The sequence below is a fragment of the Rhipicephalus microplus genome, chromosome 1, assembly GCF_043290135.1.
Source record: "Rhipicephalus microplus isolate Deutch F79 chromosome 1, USDA_Rmic, whole genome shotgun sequence".
Lineage (NCBI taxonomy): Eukaryota > Metazoa > Arthropoda > Arachnida > Ixodida > Ixodidae > Rhipicephalus > Rhipicephalus microplus.
Window position 1 is genome coordinate 209,529,436 of NC_134700.1, and position 12,848 is coordinate 209,542,283.

A 12,848-nucleotide genomic window follows, 5' to 3' on the forward strand; every position below is an offset into this window, starting at 1 on the left:
TTTGAAGGTAAAAGAGAGCAGAAATGATTTACATAAATACAAGCAATAGATGTATACATTTTCTCTTGCAAACATTCGAACTTACTAGGTCAACAAGGTTACTGTACCTGGCACTCATTAAAAAAAACAAGAACATAGTGAAAATCAAGTCAAACAGACATACACACAGAATTACATATCTCGATAAAAAAAAAGAAGTTGCATGCCAGGTCGAAATTATATGTAGTTTCAAATGCAATGGGAATCGCGTTCCATATTTTTGTTTGATCAAGTTCAATCAGTATTTCTGCAGATATTATAACATATAGGCAGATTGAAATTGTCATTAGAATAATGTCACATATTGCGTGTAGGAACTGAGAAAATATTGGTAGACAAAAGGTGAATTTATTAATTGTTAGTGATTAAAACAGCAATTTTGTAGTCGCACAACAATGCGGCTGAGAAAATGCCTTGTGATTGTGAAATGTTACCTACTGGTTCTCCTTAGATTAATTTTCTGTTATCAAAATTTGCTTTGGTAGGCATGTCAACATATGGTAAACATATCATTTATTCAGCTAAAAAGTCTCAATTAAGGAGCTTGTATCAGTGCTGTTGGAAAGGAAGTTTTAAAATAAGGTTGGTTAAATTCAACACTGATTATTTTTGCAGTAATTATCATGATGATGGAAATCTTGTGGAATACGTCTGTGCAACTTTAAAATATGTTCATTTGTCTTTGCAGAGTCAACGACATCATCCTTAGAGTCAATGATGTTGACCTCATAGACGTCCCACATTCCATAGCTGTTGAAGCTCTCAAACGAGCAGGGAACTCTGTTCATTTGGTGAGTCCTGGGTATATTCTGATGACTGCTTCGAACTATTATATAGTATGAAGCCAGATGTAATTTCATTTTTGTTGTTTCTTTTACATGAACGCATGGTGTGTGGTAATATTGTGGTCCTATTTTAGTTCCGGATGTTTCTATCTTTTGTAATAACACTGCAGTAATAATATTGATAGCCTTTTGATAACATTCAATTCTTCAATATTTAACTGGTAGTTTCGGGTCATAGCATTTGCGTGATGGTCATAAATCTTGCTAAGCTTACGATGGTGTATAGTTCCTAAATATAGTTTTTATTTTCCATTGATTTTTTCATTCCTTTTTTAAAGTAAGTAGTAGACTATGACAGATGCTTTCACTTTAGCGATGTACTTAGAAGCTCTCTTGAACACCAACAGAAAATTTCTATTTGAGAGGAGAATTGAACAGATTTTTGAAAAAAAAAGATATGAAAACATATTCTTTCAGCATCAAAGTACCACCAGGAATAGTACTTGCAGCATTGTTTGTTTCAATGAAATATCCAACATTTCTTGTGTTGATTTGCATAGTGCACAAGTTTTATAGTTTGAAGCTGTCCAACATTTTTATTGCTTTGGTAAGGGAAAGTCTACGAAAGTAGACTGAAAGTAAAGACTTCATTTTAGACAGGTAGATATGACATATTGGCCACATAAAAAAGTTGTATACTTGTATACTGTAATTCATACCTGTCATGATAGCAGGTTATTAATAGCTTATGAAAGTAAAAACTTTAAAATAGTTATGACAGCCCTCTACAAAATTTTTCGTCACAGATTATGCTCTCTGAGGCAGATTTTAACTTTTCCTCTAATGTAAGAATCGTGAAGTGCTGCTTCAACCCACAACACTCACGACAAAAAGTGCATGCACTCTTCAGATGTTAATGCAATGCTATTTTCGTCTTTGCAACTCCTCATCTTACTACAAAAATTTTTAAATGTTGACTCTAACATTTGGTTGTTTAGTTCAGCAAAAGAATTTCCAGCAGATCCCAAGTTACACTGGAATGAAGAGAAATGTAGAAGTACACATAATGACTGCTGTGTCACTCCTGACTTTGTGTTATTGGCATACAAACAAACGATTGATTCATCAGCAACTATAGATTTTTGCTTTTTACCTACTCTATCAAAAGTGTCTCTTGTGTGAACAGGATTAGTCTGGTCATTTTCAGTCTCGTGTTTCTGATGGTGCCATTTTTTGCACAGCTGGTGAAGCGCCAGCGGTATCCGGGACCCCAGGGTGCCAGCCAGCAGCAGCACACGCCACCGCAAGTGGTCGAGATCGAATTGATCAAAGGCAACAAGGGCCTGGGCTTCAGCATTGCCGGTGGCATCGGCAACCAGCACGTGCCGGGTGACAATGGAATATACGTCACCAAGGTCATGGAGGGCGGTGCTGCACACCTCGATCGGCGGCTCGAAGTCGGCGACAAACTGGTTGCTGTGAGCTCTGTTCTCTCTTCTTCTCTTATGGGAAATAACATAACCCATACTGCAGCCTCTCGTTAACTTCTTCCAGTACAGTCAGACTCCTTTTGGAAAAGGCACTGATAGGACAGACGGTTCAGTGTAAGAGGCAGCATTGTGCCTACATCTGATCAGGAAGTGACTGCGTGGTATCCTGCTTATAAGAGGCGTGTAATATGAGAGACAAAAACAGCTTCTCGGCTGGTGTTTCAAAGACAGGGGTTCAACTGTGGAGCCGGACACAACTAAACCTTAACTACGCAGGTGCGTTCAGCTGGCAAGTGACAAAGCAAATCAGCTTATTTTAAGAGATATAGGTGTATATGCAGTATGTGTGTCAGACTTTTCACTTTGAAATTCTTTAAGTTTCGCCTGACATCATGTTACGGTTGTCAACATTTATTCCACTTGAATATACAACAAAAAAATAAGAACAACAAATGTGGTGGCACATGAAACAGGCAATTATGCAACTTGGTTGCTGGATGGAACCATGGATGTTCGCAATTCAATTGGTGGTGTTGGCTGTCCGTGGCCGATTCTAGCTTTTCCGCAAAGATGATCCCCACAAATATGCATAGCCTTTTAGCCTGTATGCATCCCACAATAAACTTGCAACGTTCGGGCACATTCAGTTCAATAAAAAATTGTATTTGGATATTTTATCTCACAATCAAAGGGTACAACGTTGCAAAAACCGTGACTGGTAATAAAAATAACTATCACTTCCTAAAAACAACTCTATCAAGTATCAAGTAATTTATCTTGAAGGTCAGGCTTGTGCACTCTGTAAAAACATAAAGTAGTATTTACAAGAGAAAGTGCTGTTGAGTCTTCTTCTGTGTCTTTGGTCTTTTGCACTAGTTCAAATTCAGTTATGACAGCCCTCGAGTCATGGCTGCTATGAAGCATGGCTTATTTTCACAGCCAGAAGTTTGCTGGACAGTTTCATTGCACAAAAAAGGAATTGTGGATACAGTTAAACAAAGTCATTGATTGTTCTCTGCCATTGTAGCCGAAGCGAGTTAATATGTCAGGTGTAGTACGACACTGTTTCGAAGAAGACAAGAGATTGGTGGCTCCTTATTCGCTGAAATTACACAGTGCCTGCCAAAACACCAGCAATTTTCACTGGAATGAACTGATCGCCAACATGTTCAGATTGAAACTTCAAAGTCAAACGGTGCGGTGGGAGCCGGATTCTTTGTATGAATAACCATATTGGGCCTTCTGTTCTATGTTATACTGATACACTTGGATTGGTAGGATGACCATGTCATATAGGAGATACCGCGACACTGAAAAATTGGAGGACCCCTAAGCGTTGAATGCGATATATCTGCATCCACGCACACACACATGCGACCTACCTACAGTACAAATGAAGGTTTTCTTTATTGGCACTTTTTTGACAACAGTGTTTTGTGTGTCCAAAGTACAAGTGAGTATTGTGTGCTGGTGCACTGTGGGGCAATTCAGAGGCAGTGACCTGTGTAGAGGTCGCCACCCTTCAGTCATTTAGTTCGGCTGCCACTAGCATGTGGCGCCCCTGAGATTGTATATATTCTGCCCCGAATAAAGCGGGGGGGGCCCCTTTTTCGTTAGCTGAGCAGCTGTCGTGCGTATCGTCTCTCTCCGCTCGTGCTCCGGCACGCTCGCGCAGCACCAGTCACAAGACATGGTGTCAGAAGTGGGGTACCTCTTTTCGTTAGTACACATTGAGTTCACTCACTGTACTTATGCACACACACTGCACTGACACATTCAGTCACTGCAGTCCAAGTCGCTACGAATGCACAGCATCCATCACAAAAGTTTTAATAGCCTGGGTCCATGAGGGTTTGTCTACGCGCGTGACATTTTTTCCATAGTATTGATGAACCCTCTACGTGTGTGTAAGAGTGTGCACCCAATTGTGTGTGCTTTGTTATGCGTTGCTGGCGATGCACCTAACACGTGTTTGTAAGGGAACGTCTGCACGGTGTGGTCATTACAGCTCTCAGAAACGGCGGTAAACCAGTGCTGCACCATCACAATGCCTCCAAGAGATGGTGTGACCACACTGTGCACCCAAGCGCGCCCATCTTTCTTAGAGCAGGGGCAACTAGAGGAAACGCTATAACATATTTGAGCCGCTTTCATATAGGTAGCTTTCTCAATAGATAAGTACCTTTGCTTCACAGTGTAGATGTAAACCGTACTTCAAGAAGAGCCAATGTGTGGATGCTCTCTGGCTCATATCTTCATTTGCATCTACCTCGAATACTCACTCGCAGCTAATGCTGCTTTTTCATTCACAACCAAAGATGCCACTGACACCGACACAGGAATTTCTGCAAAACAAACTTTTTCACGCTATTGTGTTAGATGAGAACAAGCAAGTTGCCATGGCTCTTTCAATTTACTGCATCGCTGGCCTGTCTCTCAGCAAGATGAAGGTCGGCTAACTAGCTCCTGGTTAATTGTTTTTATGCACAAATAGGATATTCAGAAGAGTATGTTATTCGTATATGAATTGGAATAGTCAGTCTAGTGAAGCACAGCAACCGAATTCGGGGCTGACGGAGCATGTAGAGTGGAAAACAGACTGGCTGTGCACTAGTATGAGCATAAAGAGTCGATTTGTCACCGTTCTAGTCAAAATAATAAACGTATTTATCCATGGCTCATTCCATCACTGTCTGCAATAAAATGCAGCTGGTATATGAGGGCTGCCAAACAATATGAAGAGGAAAAGTGTAAAATTCACCCTCTCCTACCGCCCCCATAACACATATTGGATGGCCGTTGCAGTACCTTGAAGTGGGCATCCTGATTTTGGCTCACCAGTATAAACTAAGTTCTTCCCTTACTTACAGTCACTTTTCTAAATTGTGGTGGCATCATTTCTTTTTCTTTCTATATAAAAACTCCAGCTACGATACATGTTAAATTGTGCAAACAAACAAGGCTTTAAGCATGATTACATGTTCATTTACCTCAATGTTGTTCTCTATACTTCTTTTACGCCTGTTTGTTGATGCACTAATGCAAATCAAAGCAACTTTGAATATGTGAGTATTCGTTCTAATATTTGAAGTCTTTCAATATTTGCACAAGCCGAGTATTTACTCGTGATCACATCATGTAGTGAATGTGTGTGTGGAAAAGCTCCAACTAGTACAAGCTCGGACTTCATTTGCTGTTTTAGTTGTTTCAGTCAATCACACAATTATGTTATCAGGTGATTGCTAATTAGTGATTTTCTATGTGTCCTTTTACTGTTACTAGTACAAGCTCGGACTTCATTTTCTGTTTTAGTTGTTTCAGTCGATCACACAATTTCGTTATTAGGTGATTGCTAATTAGTGATTTTCTATGTGTCCTTTTACTGTTGTTCTGTGTGCGTCACGTGCATATACATGTTTACTTCAGTAAAAATATAAATGTGTTTAGGGTAGTTGTCATTGACTCATTTTCTGCCTGGAGCTCCGCAGCTCACTTTTGTTTGCACTTGATGGCACACTTGAAGTTGTCATTAGATTTGATCTTCCAGCACCTAACATGTTCCTCCTCCTTGTTTGCAATGGAACCTGCACAGGTGGGGGACGTCAACCTAGAAAACGTCACCCACGAGGAAGCGGTGGCGACGCTGAAGAACACAGGCGACCACGTCATCCTGACCGTGGTCAAAAGCCAGCCCTTTTCGTTCGTCAACCACTCTTTGCCCCCACCTCCCCCACCTCCAGTGCAGGAGACGCGCCTTGGAACACCCCCCCGTGAGTTGTCATCACCTTTATATAACCACTTGGTAGCTCGCGTTTCACTTACAGCCCATGCAGAGTTACCCCCAGAAATTCTGAGGAGTGAAGGGCAAGGGAAGAGAGGTACTTAGTTTAAAAACTTCAAGCTATGATACGACCAATTTTCAACGCGTATCCACATTTCATTTCTGGTTGTGTATTTCTGGCATGTATGACACTCGTAGAAAACACATAGAAACATACAAGCAAGGGTGCTTGTACCCTTGCACTCAATGGGTGTTGCACTCATTCCGCATTCATTGGGTGCTGTGCAAGAACACTGAAGAAAGCAATGGGTACTGCTAGTAGCTAAAGTAAATTGTTTAAAATGACATCGATAAAAATTTGGAATATAAAAAGACTCAGTTATGCAAGTGCCAAAAACAAGATGATTAACAACAGAACTGCTGACAACAATGCAGTTGACATGCCTTGCAAACTGTTAATAATTAAATAGTGCAACTGACAATCAGTGGACACAATTATCTGAGTTCTCATAAGCATCATGTGCTTCTCTAACTCATTGCCGTGTTTTATTTTCATGCCGAAAAAAGAAGCCGATGAAACGCTTGCACAAAAAAAAGCTATCATGTACATGTGTATCATGTATCATGTAAAAGCTATATAACTTGAGCATGCTTCGTTTACCCATTAGATTTGTACACTCCGTCCCTGACCTAGAACAGTGGCCACAAAGAAGGGGAATGAGTCAGTTGCCCGATACATTACCCGTAGAACTGTGTTGTTACATTGCTCAGAAAAAAAATACAGGAAAAAAATGTCTGGATCCTTGAATCCTAAATGCATGCATATACAGTCGACTCGATCCCAATAACTTGAAGTCGCTTAATGAAAATATTTGTTTAATTAGTAGTTAACAAGTGGTCCCATCAATTTGGCATGCAGGCCTATGCGAAAAGATGCTCGTAAATTTGAAGTTAAAAGCCCGTAATGTTGGTTAAAAATAATAAGTTACTTTTCAGTAGAGAGCCTCGAGGCGACCCAAAAAATTGGGGATTTTTCTTGTACCGATACCGTCAAGATAGCTGTCGGACCACGCTGTTGTCGCCATGGGCACTGCCCGTTGCACCACGTTTAGTCAACGCCGGGGCATCACACTGATCGCATGAACTAACTAGGTCTTTCATTGTGATGTGTCGAGTGCCTCAGCCACGCGCTGGGTTGAAGTCTGGTTGAAGTCTGGTTGAAGTTAGAACAGCGTGACTGGGTGCTGGTGGAAAAGAATGCTCAAACACACACACAGCTCTGTGCATGTGTTCGCGTGTTCTGCTCTGTCAACGCCCAGTTGCTCTGTTCAAACATAGCGTGATAAACCAACTAACCTGCCAACGCACTGGGGATTGATTCCTCATCTGCTTTCTCAGCTGATATTGAGTGTTGTGGTGGCGATGTTTGATAATGGCAACTTGCGGCCCCTACTGAATGCTTGGCGTGGCGTCGAAAGTCTTGAAATAAGTTGACCAGGGAGACACTGTCAAGCAAGATATCGCACGAAAGTACAGCGTTAAGTCTAACTCACTCTCGAATTTCATCAAGTGCAAACAGGTGAACATGACGACGGTAGTTTTGGGGCCTTTTTTAGTGACATATATTTTGAAAAATTTATTGCCGGGGACAGAATTGATGCATGCGGTCCACCAACGAGCAGAAAAATTGTGCTGATGGTTCAGCTAGTGGATGATGAAATAGAAACTAACCGTCATTGAGGACTACCAATGTTGCTTCGGGTCTTGGTGTGCTGCAGTTTTTATGTTTTGTTGAAAAAGACAATGATAAAGAAGCTTTTCGACCTGTGCAGAGCTTAAAAACTTGCTAGCCACAGCCAGGTTCGACAAGAGTAGATGACAGAATATTTTCTGATTGAACTGTCAGGTTTGAAGCAATGAAAGTGCAGTTTCTTGTGCATTTTGCTTAATTGAAAGTTCGTTTAATTTCATGTTTTTGTGGCTCTTGTGAACTTTGCGTTAACGGAAGTTGACTGTACATGCTTCTTAACCTGCACTAACCCAGGTGAAAATATTCAAACTGAGAACAACTGGGACCAGCTTAAGTGGTTTATTGTCGAATTCCCAATGGGGACCAGTTGCCAGTGGGTTCCAGCTGGGACTCGTTGGCATCTGGTCCCCACTGGGAATTTGACCATAAACCACTTGAACTGGTCCCAATTGTTTCCAGTTGCCAGTGGACCCCTGCAGTGCATATAGACAAAGAAGTTTGGCATTGAAACTAGACTTCATTTATTAAAGGCTTTGCAGATTCAGTGTGCAGGGGCTGTGAAGCATCTTGATTACTTCCTTTGAAAGACGGCAGACACTCGTAATTTCATAGATCTTGTTCGACGGATCCATATTAAAGAAATAGTCACACTGTTAGCAAAACTGTAATGACTACTTTAGACATTCAATACTACCAAAAAGTAAACTCCAACAAATTTTTAATGATGAAGTTCATTAACATCCAACAGGTTTTCCTTTATTTGAAAATTGTGCAGTGTGACGTATCGGTATAGTCTGATTTTTAAGCCGTCAAGCTTATCTCGGTGGCAAAAAAAAAAAAAAAGACATTGGACAGTAAAGCCGAAGCTCACACACAGACAACAGGTTTGGGGATATTTAATTGCCGAGCAAATGCAGGCCCTTTTTTAGTACTTCGGATAGAGCTACAAGTTTGCACGAGTATACTTCATAGTTATTAGCATGCTGTTCAACCGAGTATTGCGTGATCGACACTCATATGTTTACTCATTTTTTATGGCGGCTCAAAACAAATGGCAGTGTATCTGCAGTGCCTAAAGCATTGTTTACAATGCAATGTTCCGTCATCTCCACTATCAAAACACTGTGTTGCATTACATTATATCTACATCTTCAATTACTAGACGCAGAAGGGATTAATTACCTCCAAAAGGCTGCATTGCAGACAAAGCAGGTAGCACAGCATTCCGAACACGATGAATCCACATATCCATTTTGTCTCAGACAAAAACACTCACCCAACGATCGTGAGAAGTCTTCCAGAGATGGAACTGTTGACCACTAATCAAAATACCTAAACTATGCACGCCAGGACTCTACATTTCTCAACAAGAACAGCTCGACAGTGCAGCGCTTCCTTGCCTGTCCGCGGCACGGCAGCTACCCACATGTGCTGTACGAAACTGCTCGTCGCTGTGTTAAAAAATTTTCTGCCTGTGGGCTGCTTTCATTGAACATTGCGGAATCTGCAGCACTTAATAAATCATTTAGGTCTATTTTATATTTATGTTCGATAATACTTCACTATTTTGTTCTGTATTTGAGCGTAAGATTATATATGCAACTACAGTGATGGCTGCCGGCAATTCATGTAGAACGTGAGAGAGGAAGCGGAAGAGAGTGGTATATGTTTGTGGTGGTGAACGATGCCCGTTTGCATTGGAACTTTCTCTATCGTGGTAGCTACAGGCTCGGTACCGTGTTATTATTATTTTTTTGTTGTTGTTGTTTTGAACCAATATTTGTGCAGCATGCAAGGGTGTCAAGCAGGCATGCTCCCAGTGAGAAAATTCGGCAGTGTTACAGGTTGACATCAACCGAAACCACTTCGCCTGCATATTGTCACCGCGATGGACATAAAAATATTGGCAACAGCTTCATGCAGTTGAATTTACTAAAGCTAAAACAAGTGTACGTCTGAATGCAATGTGTTTGCTCACTTGTGCAACTCAATATTCCATGATAATATTTTAACGAATTCAATGACAAAATAATGCATAGAGAATGAGGAAAAAATAAGATAATAGATTTGTAAATTGTGAGACTTCTTTATTGTCCTATATGTCTTACTATATAGGCTGGTGGTCTGGTACACTTTCGTGTGTATAAACAATTAGAAAAAAAAAACCTTTGATAAAGCTCGTTTGTTGAGGTGCAACAATACTACGTCATACGCAATCGAGTTCAACTTTTTTCATCTTTCACTCCGAAGAAGTGTACAACCAGAACATATCGCGCTTAAAGAAAGTTAGAACATAACTCTGACCTGCAATTTACAGTTAAACTAGGGATGGTCCCCGATGGCAGCCAATTCCGCTGTAACTGGGTCCAGCTACTAATTGAAACCACTTGCAACTGAAACCAACAGTTGATTCCCAGCTGAAACTAGTTGAGCTGTAACTGGGACCAATTGATCTGAGGTAATGTCAGTTCAAACCATTTGGATTTCCAGTTACACATTTTCACCTATCTAACTGCCTGTAAGGTTCTACAGGCAGTATTGCTGTTTTTTGCAATGATAGCACCACACTGCAAGGGGCCCTTTTCATTCACATCATTTTGTTCACGGGGCAGGGCTTGCTTTTTCAACCTGCAGACCACATGCTCCACTTGTGTGTTTGTACCTGGTGGTAGGGCATATTGAGTGTTCTAAATCCGTGCATGAAGACGTAATCTTTTTCTGGGTCACACTACTCTAGTGAAACATCAGTTGCTCGTCCACATGATATTTATACATCTTTGTTGCACAAGGTCAGCAAAATAAACAGGCAGAAGCTGCAGCAGCAGAGCGTCTTGAACTGTTGCGGAGAAAACTGCAAAGGGAGAAAACTGCCCATGATGGGAGACTCAGTGTTCAACTTGTCTTGTGCAGTTTTTTACTTTTGTCTCTTGGGGAGCAAATTGCTCCCTAGGGCCAATGGGGCACTGTAAGGGTGGTGACAGGTGATGGTTGTAGCAGCGTGTTCAGATGGCATCACTTTTTTTCACTGTTGAGAGAGATTTTGGCTAAGCTACAGGAAAGGACACACTTCCTGTGGAAAGTAAAAGCTGTTCCGAGTTCCACAAGAAAAATAAAAAGTGTGGGACAACATAATTTTGCTCCAGCATCACAGCAAGCCGCAAAAAAAGCTAGGAGCTGCTTTGAGTGTCTTTTCACATTACTTCCCTGCAACGACATGCATACCGTAAAAGCCCACGTATATAGCTATGGGTTTTTTTCTTGATTTTAGGGTACGAAATTTCGGCCCCGTATATATGCGGGTTCCAAAAATTTTCGGCTGAAATTCACTTTTGGTTTTGGCATTAGCGCAGTGCTATCATCATCATCAGGTGTTTGTGCGCTTCTGCGCTAGGTGCTAGGTAGTGTTGGCGGCAGTAGCAGAAGTTAGTCTTACGCACCCACGCGTGCAACAGTGGTCAGTGGCCTTTACTTCAACTTGGTGCTCATAATAACAGCGACGATTTTGCACCTGTGATTTTATGGCATGTCAGCACCGTGGAGACAGTACTCGGCTGCTTTGAAAAGGAGAGTTATCGCTGCTGCCGAAACCATTGGCAACTGTGTCGTGGAGCGGCAGTTCGGAGTGAACGAGCGGAGTATTCGCGGTTAGCGGAAGCAGAAGGATGCCCTCTTTGCTTTCAGAGACCAGCGAAAAAGTTTCCGGGGACCGAAATTTGGAGCATTTGCTGACGTGGAATGAGAAGTCGCAGAATCGTTGCGGGAGCAACGAGCTGTACATTGAGCTGCTACACTCGAAGGCAAGGATGATCGCCCGAGACAAAGGCATTATGCTGGAGGATTTCAAAGCGAGCAAGCATTGGGTGTCTCTATTCATGCACCGTGCTGGTTTCTCCGTACGTCAACCTAAGTCAATCTCGCAGAAGCTACCAAAGAGCTACGAAGAGAACCTTATTAAGTTTCAAAAGTATGTAATTGTGTTGAGAGTATGTAAAAAAATGTAAAAATATTTAATTGACGTCCTTTTCAGCTGAGCCAGATCAGCAATGAGGATCAAACGCTGGTCTACCTGCATATGCCCTTGTCGCTGACGGTGCATCAGAAAAGCTCCAAGCAAGTTATCATGCGATCTACTGGGAACGAAAAAAACTCGGGTGACTGTAACGTTGTTTTGCACTGCAGACGGTCACAAGCTACCACCCTACGTGGTGTTCAAATGAAAGATACTGCCGAATTGGGAGAAGTTCCCGAAAAATGTGGTCGTCCGCTGCCAGGACGAAGGGTGGATGGACGAATCGCTAGTGGTTGACTGGATAAAGTCCGTGTGGTGTCGGCGGCCCGGAGCACTGCTGGGGCTCCCTTGGATGCTAGGGCTCGATGGGTTTCGATGTCACCTGACCGACTCTATAAAGTGACTGCTGCGCGACTCCCACACCGAGCTCATCGTCATCCCAAAAGAGATGACATCACAACTGCAGCCGCTTGATGTGTGCCCTAACAGCCCACTTAAGGACCATGTAAAGTGCCTGTACGCATAGTGGATGAGGTCCTGAGAACCAGGAGTGACCCCTGCCGGATGGTTGAAACGGGCCTCACCAACGCGATGCTGTGCTTGTGGATAGTTGAGGCTTGGGCCTACATTCTCGAGGTGCTGATTTGCCGCGCGTTCAAAAAGTGCTCCATCTCGAACACACTGGGTGGCATGGAGGATGATGTGCTGTGGGAGAACATTTCCGACAAAGGAGCTTCGGAAGAGAGTGCATTCGGCGACGACAATGAATGAAGTGTGTCAATAAATGCATTTTTCTGTTTTGCTTGGGCTATATTCGGGTGAAAACTATTTTTCTCCTGTTTGCAACCCCCAAGTTACACCCCGGGCTATATGCGGCGTTTTACGGTAATATTTAGCTCACATGTACCCAGGAGCCTGGACTACAGAGTGGCCGCATTTACTGTCCATGCAAAATAAATGTTGCTGGGCCTTTTTCACACCACTGCCGCATGGG

General features: G+C 42.2%; 1 protein-coding gene across 5 annotated transcripts in view; it reads left to right on the plus strand.

The window, feature by feature from the left end:
* Positions 1–12,848, plus strand: part of dlg1 (MAGUK family member discs large 1) — a 327,017-nt gene that overhangs the window by 170,735 nt on the left and 143,434 nt on the right. For all 5 annotated transcript variants that reach the window (XM_075891144.1, XM_075891142.1, XM_075891145.1 and 2 more), the window contains 3 exons: positions 728–830; positions 2,066–2,302; positions 5,907–6,084. In XM_075891144.1, coding sequence (XP_075747259.1) covers positions 728–830; positions 2,066–2,302; positions 5,907–6,084 — 518 coding nt within the window. The remainder of the gene's footprint in view (positions 1–727; positions 831–2,065; positions 2,303–5,906; positions 6,085–12,848) is intronic.